This window comes from Epinephelus fuscoguttatus, linkage group LG12, assembly GCF_011397635.1.
Source record: "Epinephelus fuscoguttatus linkage group LG12, E.fuscoguttatus.final_Chr_v1".
NCBI classification, from domain to species: Eukaryota; Metazoa; Chordata; class Actinopteri; order Perciformes; family Serranidae; genus Epinephelus; species Epinephelus fuscoguttatus.
In genome coordinates this window covers 5,597,016-5,612,615 of record NC_064763.1, presented here as the reverse complement: position 1 = coordinate 5,612,615, position 15,600 = coordinate 5,597,016, and the positions used below count along the sequence as shown (strand labels likewise).

The 15,600-nt window shown below is 40.2% G+C and overlaps 1 protein-coding gene across 2 annotated transcripts in view; it reads right to left on the bottom strand.

Annotated features, from left to right (window-relative positions):
- The window catches only part of robo3 (roundabout, axon guidance receptor, homolog 3 (Drosophila)), a 120,266-nt gene that overhangs the window by 50,009 nt on the left and 54,657 nt on the right, over positions 1 to 15,600 (bottom strand). For both annotated transcript variants that reach the window (XM_049591472.1, XM_049591473.1), the window contains exons 4-6: positions 14,435 to 14,555; positions 13,162 to 13,300; positions 11,274 to 11,401 (exon numbers count right to left, since the gene is read on the bottom strand). In XM_049591472.1, coding sequence (XP_049447429.1) covers positions 11,274 to 11,401; positions 13,162 to 13,300; positions 14,435 to 14,555 — 388 coding nt within the window. The remainder of the gene's footprint in view (positions 1 to 11,273; positions 11,402 to 13,161; positions 13,301 to 14,434; positions 14,556 to 15,600) is intronic.

The window sequence follows — 15,600 nt, the reverse complement described above, 5'->3', positions numbered from 1 at the left end:
GCAGACTCAGCACGTACTAATTTTTTTTTTGTGCAGTGGAAAAGGGGCTAGAGACAAGGATTTTTTTTGGTGAGATTTATTTTGCTTATATCAAAGTTTGAATGAAAATGAGAAAAAAAGAAAAAAAGAAAAAGTTTGGTGAAAGAGAGAAATGTTGTTTGTGGTTGTATTTTTTTTTCTCACTAAGGAAAATATGTGCAAGATTATTCTCATTGTCCTATGACTTTATTTTTTATTTTATTTTATTATTTATTTTACGTAACATACGTATAAAAGTAGTGAAGTCTCTGCCCGAACACATCTCCCAGCTGAAACTATGGGCAGTAATGCAAAACATTTCTCAGTAGCTAATACTGTCACAATCCTCAGTTCCTCTCAAGCAGCAAGGCTCTCTCTCTGTGCTTCTTTCTACTCTACTACTCGTTGGGTTGTTTTTGCCAAACCTCACCTCAGTTAGTTTGTGACTTGCAGCTGTTTGGTTTATTTTTACTAAAGTTTATACAGAACTTAGCCCACTACAACTGTTGCAGTGGTAAAGGTACACACGCTCTGACCATCCTGCTATGTTGATTTGAATGGCAGTGTCTACTTTCATTCTATTCTAACTTCTCACAGCACCATGAACCTCTCTGTGTGTAAAATGTGCTTTCTGAATAAAACTGCCTTGCTTTGGGTTTTCTTGCATACAGTTGGCCTATGTCATGTTGTTGTATGCGCTCCTTACAATATACTCTAGTTGACACACACGCAAACATGCAACAACTTGCCTTTCCTTTCAATTTGCAAAGCCAATGATGGATTAAACGAGTGATGGAAAGATACCTAGTGAGAGAAAAACAACTGACCATGACAGGTATTATGATGTGTAACTTTGCTTCAATTTATCAGCCCGAAGCAATTACACCTTGAGGAATGATTGCTGACATTAGTTAGCTCAGAGGAGGATGTTGTCTCTTACATTTTGTTGAGAGGGTTAGAGTTTGATTAAATCCTTATAGGGAGAGAAAGCAGCAGGCAGGATAAAAAAACAAGATAAACAGAGCAAAAATTAAGGGTCGAGCCAGAAAAGCTAGCATTGAAAGCAGGTGAGTATCAAGTATTGAAAATTTGTTTTACGTGAAATGTTGTCTCTACCCAGCCCCCCCTCTTTGTGACTTGTCTGTTTCCTGTAATCACTAACCTCAGATGAGTATTCAAGCTTCATTTAATAACCCTGCATAAACGTTTTGATCCCTGCCTTGGGAATTGCCCTGCCCTTTGCCGTCCTTAAGACTGCTTCCACCACTGGCCCCATCACACAGCAGGAGGAGATCCATGTGTCAACCTCAAGATAAATCACAGCTAAGGGGGCCTTGGCCACAGTGGGCAGGGTCATGTCATGGGATTGAAGACGCAGCCCCCCAGTAACCCTAAAGGTCAAAGCCCAACGATGCTCCCTATGTTTCGGATGTGAACCACAATAGTGCAATACAGGCTGGTGGCACTGAACCCCTGCCTTCACGTCCCAGCTACCGTAAGGACAGGCTTCCTGTCAAGACTGATGCAAGGCCTGAAATATTAAAGAAATGCAGTGTAATACATATTTCTTATGTAATGCAACTCCGGGCTTGTGCACATACAGATGTGATAAACACACAAGAGAAAAGACATTGTATAAGAACATCATGCTAAACAGGTCATTTTACAAAAACTTGTCAACACCTGAACATTTTCCCCTCGCGCCTGACACATCGCCATAACTTTGACCCAAATACAGTGACAGCTTGGAATATTCAGGCTATTAAAATGCCGTTTTTGGTGCACTACGTAGCCCTGTCTGGAGAATAACAATGTTTGATTTGAGGAGGCAAGCCGGCACATTGCCTGAGGCTGTAATAAATAATTAGCAATAATGGGTGCACTCGGCGCGACACTGAGCTTTAGATTTAGGGCAGAGAGAGACATTAGCATTCTCACATGGGGTAGAAGCAGGGAGATGGATTGTAACAGAGCAGCTGAAATATACATGACAAAAATCAGCAAACAATGCCTGCATGTCATGGAAGCTATTTGCACAGCACGTTGCTTGTACAGTAGTTTGGTATTCTGGGTTGCTAGCTTTAAGGTATGACAGCTTTTATTGTTCAAAGTGCCGTTAAAAAGGACAGAAAGAATGTCACTGCTTATCAAACACCACCGAACCTTAACTTTCCAATTTCATAAAGTATATAACCAGATCTGCAAAAATGATGGCACATAAACTGATAACTGAGAGAGGCTGTGTCAGGGAGGTAAACTGGGGAACATCTAAATAAAGAATGAAACGCTTGAGATAGGAATTTAAAGGAGCCTGGAGGCTTCTTTTATATGCTGGATATTGCCGGAACTGGAGAACACATAACAAGGCTAACATGCCAAGAGGAAGCAAAAATAAACAAGACCTTCAAGTTAAACTTCCACAGCTTTTACGATAAAAGAGTCAAACTGCAGAAGGAAAGTATTGTCTGAGTGTGAAGTGCGTGGGAATTAAACATTCTCTTAAATCCTGCAAAAGTGAAGTCATTTTGGCCAATCCTTACTTTTTACATTGGCCATTTAAAGTTAACTCTTTAAACGTAGTGTTAGAAAAGGTGGTGAACGTTAGAATTACTTTATGATGGCATCAGATGACACATAATTTAGAGGGTTCTATAGCAGATGATGTAATCAGGTTCTGCCACATCTTGGCAGAACACCATATCAGACTGCAAATTTTATCTTAAGGAATATTAGCTTGTAGCGTTCTTCATGCATGGCATCCATTGGTGCTCAGGCAGGAGCAGCCAGAGAAACTCCCAGGATGAAGTATGTCAACATCTGTGGTGCAGGTTTGAGGCTACCTATACATATGTTATATGTCACACTAGAGACTGACAGTGTTGTGTTACTTGCCATGCCCATAATACCTCTTGTGCTTTCGTAATGGCGGCATGTTGTCTAATATCACACAGTGGTGCGGCACTATGCCCCCATTTTTTGTTCTTTGGAAAAAAAGCAAAGGGACTTAGGAGCGGCCCTATCACGTGATCTCTATGAAAAAGGGTGTCTGTCATGCTAGCCAACAGAAGGCGCAGCAAATGTGACCTGCTAGGTGTCCAAGACCAAGAAATGGTTTTTCATTTTGACACCATTTTTGTGCCCTGCACTCATTCTCAATTCGGACATCCCATGTCTGCTGCATCTGGCCATTTTAGGGATATGTCATGTACTTTGATCCCGAAGCAGTATCTGGGAATCATGCTCATATTCCATGCGAACGGAGGTAGCGTGCCCTTTATGGAGCGAGGCAGAAAGTAAGGGTGTGGAGGTTGGAGTGTTAGATGGGAGTGTAGTGAATTTGATTTAAATGCAGGAGGCAGGAGATGGTGTCATATAATGTTTTAGTTTCCTAACCTTACCATACCTTATTTGCCATAAGCACAATCTTTCCTAACCTAGTATACTTTAACCTAGTATAGCCAAAATTTTGGCATTGATGGGTATTGGGGGGTTTGGGTTGTCCAATATTGAAGTTCTTGTCTGCTGACAGGGTTGCTGATCCCAGCTTTAGAAGTTTGGGAGGGAACATAATTAATGGAAGATACTCATGAACTAAATACAACAGACAAATGTTTCAGCCAACTCAGCTGCTCACCACATACTGTGTTCCCACTAAGACAGATCAGAGTGTGCCATTTGTTCCACTGCTGTTGTATGAACACCGTGTGTATTGCTCAATCACATAGCAAAGGCAGACAAAGTGTTTACAACCAAAAGCATCTTACCTCCCCCAACCCCCCTAAATGCACAATTGACGTGCGATTTGCACCAACATACTGAAGCTATCACACACAGGGGAACACAAATACACACACACACTCCCAGCAGGAGTTCCTCAGGGGCTTCGATGTGACAGGCAGCTGTCACAGTCCCACGCTGATGCAGACAGCCTGTTTCACACACATACGCTTGAGTAAACACACTCTCACGCTGCTGCTGCTGCACGAGTCTTCAGCTTCATCATTTATACAACACTCTCTCTCTTTCTCAGACGCATACACATTTTTCCTGATGCTGTTTCCATTCTGAAGTGATGATTGAGGAGGTGGTTATTTCGTAACGAATTCTATCAGGACCATAATTCATCTATGCTTTTATTTAATTTGGAGTGGGACCTTTGTTCCCAGAACTCCTCCTTGTTTATCCAACATCAATATATGAATTGGAGGGCTGGTACAGCTTTTAATAGGCTAAGTGTAAGTTACAGAAGCAGCTATGCAATTCTTTGTTTTTATAATGTCTTAGCTCCCACAAGTTAACCCTCTGTACGAGGTACATGATATAGAAATTCTATTGCATAAAATTCATGGGAAGGTCATCCTGACTCCTGTCTGTACATGTGCTTTACAAAGCATGATTTATCAACATGTGTGCTACAACCTGCAGTTGTTTTCCTTTTATGTACGATTTTCTTCTTTTTTCCTTCCCCTATCCTTGCCTCTTCATTCCCCAAAGCTGGCTGCACATTTAATGCCCAGACACACCAAACCAACATCAAAGAACTAGTTGTGCCGAACGCCTGCTGTTGCGTCACCTCACCTAGCCTGTGTTTCGGCCAAAAAGTTGCACATGAACACACCACAAACATTACAATCAACAGCCAACTAGCACATACACTCTGTGCCTGCGTGAGAGGAAATCAGTCATCATACTAGCAGGCAGCGATAGTCTTTATTCTTCATTCAAGATTGAAAACCGGGAGACTGATCTTGTCAGTCCTTTCACTAGTTAGCCAATTAGCACATTAAAAACACAACTAGATGCTGAAAGAATAAATTATGTCTACCGTGAGCCAGTAAACAATAACACAAACAACTATGAATAGTTTCTGTAAAGAGCTCAACTTATCTAATCTTAACTAATCTTAACTTATATAATAAGTTTGTTTTGATCTCCCTCCTTCTTGACTTTAGTTATTTGTTTACTTTCCTTTACTTTTATTTCTCTTTCGTCCACTGAGCTGAACTGACAATTAGAGTGATTTCTCTCACTGACAGGCTTTGCCATCTCTGACAACGATTCAACATGCTGGATCAGCTGGAAAAAAACAAACAACTACAGCCAACTAGTACCCAATGCTGCAGGACACACCAAAAGACTCGGGTGACAGAGGCTCCTTGACATCCCAACACTGACCAACAGCCGACCATCAGCTCGGTGTGTCTGGGCCTTTACAGACAGGACTGACTCAAGTTGACAGGACACACAGCCAGTCCTGAGGCCTGTTTAAAGAAACTTCATAAGTCTAAAATCCTATCTGCTCTCAGTTACACATGACATTGAGGATTTTTGGTATTACAAAGACTTAGGGTAGGAATTTCGCTATTACAGAGCTGTCCTAAGTTAGGGATTTACCATGTTAGGAATCCTAAGTTAGGATAGAGTAGACCCTGTCCTAAACTCAAAACAACTAACAAAAATGGCACAGGTACTGTTGTTAGGTCTGTATGTTAATGACAGTGAAGATGGGGACCATCATGAACACTGAAATATGGCTGAAGGGCTGCTGTGACCATATGACAACACTTTAATTTCAATAAATAGCTCTAATCAAATAATTAAAATAAATAATTAATTCATTTAAGTAATTGAGAAGAAAACTTCCTGAAAAGGTGGGATGTCTTTTCCAACATGATAACTGCCTTTGACATTTTGTGGCTAAAACTGAACGCCCGTCTTTTTGTTGTCCATTTTAGCGAACTAGCTAGTCAGTGACAAGAGAGCCGATGATATTATGTCTGTCCATCTTGAGCCTACCGGTACACTATCAAAGCTACAGCCATGACAGGACGAGTGCAGACTGAAAAATCAAATTTACACTTTTACGATTTAGGAGTTAGGATTTCTTAAGTTAAGATAGGAGGTCTGAGACAGGGTAGGACACAGCCATGAATCTGGGAATTCCTTGTATAATGGGAAGATAGGATTTTTTTTTTTTAACTTTGAAACGTCAGTTAAGATAGGACAAGCATATATTTTTTTCTGTAATGAGGCTCCTGTTTGTACTTTTTATTTAGTAAGCAATCCCAATGTAATATATAGCAAATAAAGGGTTGCACTCAATCAGTACGTTTACATGCACAGTTAAGTAGAGCGACGATTATAACTTGGCTAGGCCCTTTAATTGGACTGCTGTCCTTGTCCCAGTATACAAGCATGGGAGGGGAATTGATTTGTTGACCAAAGTATTTAAGACTCAACTATGATAGGTGGCGATATACCCCCTTTCAGCTTGTTAGCACTGGACCTTTTTCTGGTTGACCTATTACGTCACAGACCAAACAATCAACAAACAAGTTAGCTATGGTTAGCTGGAGGCAAACTGTTACCATAGTGGACAACTTTCCAGCTATGTACATTTCAGATGACACAGCAGGAACTGTGTCTCCTTGTCTGTCCAAAAATGCACAGAACTGGATGATTTGGCCATGTTGTTACTGGCTTCTTCTTCTGTTATGCATTTAATGCTATTCAATTTCCAGGTCAAAGCCTGGGTCAGAAACTGCGGTGCATGCACAGAGCGACTGTACACGCAAGAGTAATTTGACTCCCAATCACATTATCTGGGTGTGTTAGTCTGACTTCTGAGAAATTCAATTCAGTACGATTGAAGTCAGTCTAACATATTCACATGTATTTTAAAAGACTGCTTTTAGTCGGACTAACACAACAAATCTATTTTCTTTTGTGTCATGTAAACATACTGAGTCACTCCAAGAGGCAATAGGGCACACTTGAAAGCAAATGGGAAACTAGACCAAATTACTGTTTTGGATCATCATTTCAGCTAGGTCTCTCTGGAGTCTTGTGCCCCCTGCAGTGAGAGGACTGACGTGTTCCAGTTCATTTGTCGCTGTTGCCCTCAGCCCTCTTCAGAGTTTCCTGATGGCTATCAGGCATGTTTAGTAGCACACAGTCTTGTAGTGGAAACAATCAAATGAGCCACTTTTTTTCTGACGAGCTTCAACATGGAAATCATGGCTAGGTAATGTGAGATGTTACTGATGCCATCTAACATGCATCAAGCCTGATGAAGGATTTGTGCTACAGAAAAAAAGAGTGCATCAGATGAAAAGAAAAAATACTCACATTCTCCTCTCTGCACTCCACACCAACCTGTCCCATTTATTCACATTGACCTTTGCCCTTGTCTGAAGAAAATATTCTATTGCTATTGCAATCTATTTAGCTGATTCTTTGTTGTTAACAGATGCAGGGCTTAATGTTAGAGTCACACAGGTTAAGACAGGTTTATTTCATGTAGTGTGGACTGATGCGGGATTATTCACACCATTTGCTCTTATTTGTTCGTCCTCTGCTACAGAGATGTGTTTCTGTAATAGACATAAATCTGTTGTTGCTCTCTGCCAGTGCGTGTCATAGCTTAAAAGTGTTATTTCATCCTCTCAATTGCCCCTGCCTACGCATTATGTGAAGTGACTGAGAGGCGAGAAAGATGAAAAGTTAGAGTGGTGTCAACCTTTAAAGCATCAAGGCCCTTTCAGATATGGAAATGTACAGTGAAGAGTCAAAACCCACGGACATACACAAAGACGACACGTCCTCTAAACACACACTCCCCTTTGTTGTGTAACCTAAACTGTTCCTGAAACCCATCATTTACACTCCCTACTCTTTATTCCATTTCTGTTGATGCGAAGGTAGTAAGAGGGCCCGTCTGACAGCCCATTTCTCAGACACCTGTGGAAAAATTGCAACTCCTTTCCTCAATTTCATGTTTGTCTTCCAGGAATGCCAATGAAAAGCTCCTGCACTGTAATACATTGCTGTGAAGAAACAATATTTTCCCTTCCAGGGTAAAAAGGTCTACTTTTGCAGCTTTGGTACTTCTCCATTTCACGACACACATAAGAAGCATCTTGTGCCTCAATTCAACTCACAGCTTTTTGCAATTTAATCAACATAAGTACACACACAATTAGAAATGATATCATGCCCAAGCAGATGGTGTTATATGATGAGTTTGTCAGCTTCCAACGCTGCTCTGTTAGCTGTAAAATGACTATTTTTCAGAGTACAGAGGCCCTGTTTTTCCAGCGAGAAAATTAAATTGTCAGCACATACATGATTAATCAGCATGTTAGTGCAGCACTACAAATTATTTTAAATTATTTTATAGTGTGTGGGATATTGTTTGGATTTTGTTTGGTGTCATTCCCTTTTTATTCTATATATTCAGGAGCTGAGAGCTAAACTTAATACGGTATTGATGGAATCTTTTTCTTTGTAGTAACGGAAGCTCTACCTAGATGCTTTAAAGCATGACTGGAGTGCAGTTGTGCAAAATCAAAAGCCTACTTCCAGCGCCTCCAAAGGTACTTAATACTAACTGACTATTCTCTATTACTAATTGGCCAAAAGAAAAAAGTAAGAGTGGTAGTGGCTGTCTCCAACATGGCAACATGGTCTGTATCTGTATTCCTCTCTCTCTCATATTACGTCTCTTTCTCTCTCTCTCTCACACACACACACACACACACACACACACACAGGTATAAGATGGGATGAAATGGAATACTCACTGGATGGGCCGACTGCGATGGAGTGATGCAGAAAGGGATGGAAAAGAAAAGAGGAAAAGAAGAAATGAATGAGAATGAGATGATGAGTTCATGATGAACAGTGGTAATGGATGAAATATTTCAACAAGACAGAGCAAAACTTTGGAGCACCACAGCCGCTCAGGTCTATTCAACATGAATAATCACTGAATGTGAATGGACTGAAGTGAAACTGTCTGCTATTTAAATGAAGTGGTCCCAAAAGAAAGGAACAGTGGGCGAGTGGGAAGAGGAATGATGAGCTGAATGTGGACATACACATGGAGATAAGAGGCAGCGTTCTGATTGATCCATGGTTTTAAACCGGGGGGGGGGGGGCTAATACTGCAGCTGCATGCACCAACCCACAATCAATCTCCATTTGCCTAACAGCTGCTGCTGGAAATGACTTCTTCATTCTGCTGCAAAATTCTATTAATAAAGTGCATTTCTGCATGTGCAGGAGTGTGTACATGTGTGTTTTGTGTGTTTGTCAGTGCACGCATGTGGACGTAGTACGTCAGCATTAATGTCCTGACAGATGTTAGGAATGTAAGTACATACTGGAGGGCCGGCCCACTGAATTAACTGTTACAGAATAAAACTCTAAATATTCTCTTTTATCATCACAAATGACAGATTTCTCTTCCGAGTGCCTCTCTTCAAGGGACTGACTTTATTCTAATGCAATTTCAGGGCTTTTTGATCTTAGCTCTCTCTCCAGAGGGATGACGAGTCGGCGCTTGAAAGAAACTTAAAAATCCATTTTTCTTTTTTTTTCTTGCATTGAGTTTCAGTTAAGAGCATGTTAGCAGTGGCATTATGGGGAGTTTTAACCAGAGACACTGTCTATCTGGCTGTCTCTTCAATGATTTTTCTTCTTAAAGGCTATATCGTATGAACATTGTGGACATTGAGGACACCATTCAACATGATCTTAAAGCTATAGTAGGTCATTTTTATTAAAGTAACTTTTTGCTGAAAATGTCACTACATCCAGACTCAGGGTGTAACGGTTCACAAAATTCACGGTTCTGTGCGTTTTCAATACAGCAAAAAGTATAAATGCCAGAGAACATTCTTAGAGTCTTAACATTTTTATATCATTAACACTAACTTCACAAAGTAGGATGTTTTTTTTTTTACTTTGAGCAGTGAAGGAGCTATACATGAGTGACAGAAACAGCTCCTTATAAAATATAAAATGTGGCATTATAGTTACAAACAAATACAAAAGAAGAAGCAATTCTGTTCTACTAACCAGGCACCTTGCGACAAGCTATCTTAACGTAGCTGCCTCCCAGTGTGTCTCACTGGAGTAGAATGTTCTGGGGGAGACAGACAGCATGGTGCCTGTCCTGTGGCACTGAGAACATTCTATGAAACACTGTTTAAGCTGTATATCTTATTTTCCAAAATGTAATAGGATACTTTAATTCGGTTCGGTTTGTAATGTGTACCGAACCGAAAGCCTCGTACTGACAGCTTCAATATGTGTATTGTTACACCCCTAATCCAAATATAAGACAGACAGTCTGTTAAAAAAACAAGACCCCTCCACTTGTTTTGCCTCTAATGGTATTTGCTCAAATCTACAGTGGCTTACAGAAAGCAACCAATCAGAGCTGAAGAGTCTCTGTCGCAGCAATCACCTCAATCACTGCTTGCGAACTGCAGTTAACTGTCAAACTAGGCAGCACTGATCAAATATAAATCAGGATTCTGTTACTGCATTGCCTATTTCTCACCTTAAATGATATCAGGAACATATTTTGGTTACTGTTAAGCTGTTAAATGAGAAAGTTTGCACCAGCCAGTTGATGTCCTGTTGTTTCAGCTTGGCTGCTTTTAACAAGGCAGTCAGGTCACAAACTTAATTTCATGTTTGTTCATGTGCCATAAGGCCATTAGAAGCCCTATGAGGCAATAGAGTAGGCAGAGGTGTCGGATTTTTTTCCACAGATTATCTATCTCATGTTCTACAGTTTGGACATAGTGACAGCAAAGCTTCGTTTTTTGGTTTTTGTTTTTTTTTTATAAAAGGTACCAACTACAGCTTTAGAGAAAACTGACCTGATGGCAAATTTTCCATGAAAGCTACCAAACGTAATTCACTGAAAAAAATCAGAATCAGACTCTGGAAGAACAGTTAAATAAGAGCATGCTGGTAGGTGAGATGTTTTGTGATGCATCATAGCAAGGCTGTCCATCTGTGCAAATAATTTACTCATCTATTCAGTGTTAAAATCAAATTTTCTGCCAGTGCAGAACTGCCTCCACAGAAATTCCACTTGTTGGATGATGTGTATTGAAATAAAGCAAGTTAAGACCTTTTGTAGTTGGTGGCAGATTTCTACCTTTCTGTTATTGAGAAAATGATACCATCAAATTTATCAGCATATTGGGAAAAAGTAAAAACATTGTGTCATTTTTTTTTATACTTCTCACACATAATATTAAATGAAATGAGTTGCTATGACGATTTGTTTTTGTGATTTACACATTTTGCAAATCCACTTGTATTCATTCTCAAAATTTAACAACTCCATCATGACTGAGCAGCCAGCTGGCACTGTCAGTAACTGCAGCTGGGATCTCAGTAGCTTGAACAACAAACTTTTACTAAAACATTTCTGATGCATGCTCATGTCTCACCGTGGACTTGCAGGGTGCCCGATGCTTCGGCTTTGCCCACGCTGTTCTCTGACACGCAGGTGTAAGTGCCCTCGTCCTCACCTCGAACCTGGGTCAGACGCAGACTGTTGTCGCTGCGGATCTCAAATCTGGAAAGACAGTGATGCACGAGACTTTTTTGAAAACTCCCATTGTTTCAACATTCAAGCTCATTTTATATGTCCCTTCGAGCAAACTGCAAAGTTATCTGCTCCATTAAACCTTTAAAAAATGCAAGAGAGCAAAACGTAGAGCTGTCAGGCTAAGAACTAAGCTGTTTTTTGTACTATATGAAAAGTTGATATAATGCACTTGGCAGTATGAGATTTGGTTTGGTAAATCTCGGATTATTGTCCTGTACAGCTTTCAGCACCCTGTGTAGATGTGAATCCTGCTGACAACAAGGGAACATTGACTGCATTTTCCCCGAGGGATCATTAAAGTTTCATCCAGTCAGATCCACAAAGGCTCTCACAGTACCTTAGTAACTGTGTTACCCTGCAATACTACCATGACTGTTATCACTTACTATCACTGGTATTATTACTATTACTGTCTAACAACTATATGACAAGTTCAACAGCTGTTTAATGAATATGTCGCTTAGCATTCTGATGATTGTCTCTGTACTTCCTGTACAAGCTGCTATGCAATATGAGGCAAACATTTTGATTCCTGGAATAACCGCTTATCCTGTTAGGGGTTGCTGGTGCGCTGAAGCCTATCCCAGCTGGGCAAGAGGCGGGGTACACTCTGGACAGGTCGCCAGACTATCACAAGGCTGTGAACGCTGCAGTCTGTTGATTGGTCAGTAGCAGACGGTCACTCTTGCTCAGTGCTGAGTTGTGGCTGGTTTTGAGGCTTAGTAGTGAGAAAAAAATCATTTAATTTACTAAGGTTACTGCTGGCAAATTTTACGGTGGAACACTTAATTGTAATGTTACTCAACACATGAACTGCTTATGTGCATCCATCAGCACACCTTAAATGGCAATACGACAACTTTGACCATCCCATTAGTTTTTATTGTGTCTCTGTGATGACAGGCACTTTGAGCAATGAGTGGATCTTCAATCATTTAAGAAATATATATTCATTTCGACTAGATTATGTGAATTGCATATATTATAATCCTCACTCAGAGAAAAAAAAAGCATCATGGTGCATTGTTCCTGTGGGCTACAGCAACACTAAACCCCTGCTGAGAAGGACTAAATATACAAACCTGCTATTTTCGAGACAGACTCTCACTACAGGCTGTTTTATTTTTTGTTCTGAAAATTTTGGCATATGACCCCGTTTTGTGGATTATAAATAAGGTGCAGATTTTCCTCTGTGTCACCATTGATAAGGAAAGACAGTGAGTGTTGGATGGAGCAGTGAGTGACAACAACCCTGCCCACATTTAAGAATACAGATGGTAGTGGAAACGCTAAATGGACCTAGGGTCTAGTTGCCATGACTGAAGGGTTACTTTTGGTTCCAAAGTTACTGTACCAGAAGTGTTTGGTGGAAATGGGGCTATAGAGACAGACCATTCAAATTATTATGGCTCCATCGGAGCTAGGATTTGTTTCAGTTTGGTGTCCTCCATCATACCTCCAAAACAGGAGATAAGAACTTTTCTTTTCTTCTTCTTTTCAATCAATCATTTAATATTTCCTCATTGTGCCTATCTTTGCACAGAACATGCCTGCAGTTGCTCTTTAATTAGAAATGGTTATATCATCAGTGAAATGATAACTACACTACAAGTATTACCAGAAATGTAACATGTTGCTGAGTTTTACCCTGGCAACCAGCATGTATCGTTGGTATGCTGAATCAAGCAGTTCTAACAGACAACATAAGAGTGTTGTTTCCGCTGTACCTGCCCCGGGGCAACTCTCCCTCCTCTCTCCGCCAGCGGACAGTCGGAGTTGGGTCTCCGTGCACCTCGCAGAAGAAGTCCACTGTATCTTCTGCCAACACCACCTGGTTCACCGGCTGTTTGGTGAACACTGGCCTCTCTGAAATTAAACAGAGACAGAGGATGGAAAGAGGATTAAAATGTTGTACTAAATTGACCCCTCCAGGGTAATTAGATTTTTACAGCAGCAGTGACGGTGATATAGATTGGAAGAAGACAAATAGTGACCAGTGAGGAAATGAAATGTGAAAACTAAAACCAAATCACCACAACTAAACATGGTAACATTATCAAACAAGAGGGAATGTGCCTAACATTGAGATACACAGGTGAGAGAATCAATCCACCAGAGACATATGTCTGGAGAGACAAATATGCACTGTAAGCTCTTCTCAAGATCATAATCAGTTTTAAAAATGGTGATACCCTAAAGAAATTAGCGCAGGTGTGTCTTTGCAAATTTGACAGATGGCAGTAATAAATATAAGAAAAAGTGTCAGGCCATGCACTTTGAAGGCAACATAAATTGATAATTTGGTTATGGTTTACTGTTGCACCACAGTGTGCAAAAGGAGCAGCATCTGGGTGGTGGTGCGGAGGAGGTCTGGTGGGACTAAAAAGAAAATATCAATCTTCTATCTGTTTCCTGGGATCAATACACACTTTGAGAACGCTTATGCTGCTGCTCTGCTGAGAGCAAAGCAGAGAATCAGAGAGAAGGAAAGCGGCAGAGAGGTCAAGAGAGCAAAGCAAAGGGCAGCTGGGAGGGAGACATTCATCTTCTGCTCCAACAACATCAGCTGAGGAAACAAAGTGCAGCCCAAGAGAAAATAAATCCAGAGAAAGGCGAAAAAAGACCATACTTGTGTCTTGTGAAGCTTACTTTAAGAACCATTACAAATTTATCATTGGAGTAATTTACTTTACAAGATTAATAAATGTCCTTTGCTAAGTTATAACAAAGGGCATTTATCTAAGTCAAATTAATTTACAAAATTAAACAGATGAACCATTAACTCTAATTTAGACTATTTACACTGTAATCTTTTATCCAACTATATCCAACTTCACTATAGAACCTCAACAATTTTGAAGATATAGATATTTGCATCTGTTTGCATCTATTTAAAAAACTAATCACGCTTTTGTTTGCTATAATTCCCATATGTTTCATTTCCCATGCAGTACTTGCACATTGCCCATAATTTAATGAGATGTTTTAATAATGACTCACCAAACACCACCAGTTCAGCAGGATCACTGTCTTTCTCTCCAACCATGTTGGTTCCAACACACACATACATGCCAGCATCACTTTTCCTGGTGTTGGAAATCATCAACTTGCCTCCTCGGATCTGAAACAAAAGGATCAGGAGAGGGAAAGTAGAGAGGCAAGGAAGGAAATGGATGAAAAGGTAAGCAGAGGAGGACAGCGAAGAAGACGAGGAGGAGGAGAAGTGGTGGTGATGGAGGAGGGGGGAGAAAGAAGACAAATGGAGAGAGGTTGGAAACAGGATATTGAAGCATGTTAGTCTAGAGAGAGGCCGTGCCGTCATGTTCAGTGTGTGTCATGACAGATGGCTCCTCTGCTGGTTCTTACGCTGTTTGACAATGGGTCTAGCTCCGGGCCAATTTCCATAGACACATCTTCCATGGCTCAGTTTGCAATACGTGATGCATTGATTGATGCTGGCATATAGTGCGCACACAAATGCATCACAAATAGCAGGTTTACATGTCTGGCTTTATTGTATTCTGCAGTTTGTGTGGCAGATTATTTCAAGAAGGTATTCTACTGATGAACACTCTTGTAAGATTCAATTAAACAAGAATCAATGCAGTTCAATAGCAATGCTGTTTTTTATTGACCTGATTGATTCTTAATCAGGGGCTTCTCATCAATAATCAAAACTCCAAATTATTGATTGCTCAGTGGATAAGGAAAAAGAATTGGAAGAACACCTGAAAAATTAGGTGGTTTAGCTTGTGCACCCTAACACACACAATGCACAATGCACAAACCTAATGGCTTGCAAGCAGCAAATTATCTGTAAAACACCCATTCTTTGGGAATTGGGACAACCAAAAAACCCTTAAAAATGTAAATTATCAACACACTTGTTCCATTTCTAGGGGAAAACATTATTTTCAAAGAATTTATATGTATGAAATGAATATGATTTATAAATTATTTTGATCTGCTGTCATTTTTTTTTTACTTCCAAACTTGCCCTGTGCAAGAAACAGCCTTGTCCCAGTCAAGAATTCACAACCTCAATTAAAAAATGAGTTAAAAGCTGTACAAATCTAAAATTAACAGTATGCAGTGATAACATCGCTGTAAAAATGTACAGCTCAGATCATCTTTGTTCTGAAATGTATGTTTGTGGAAATGTTGGC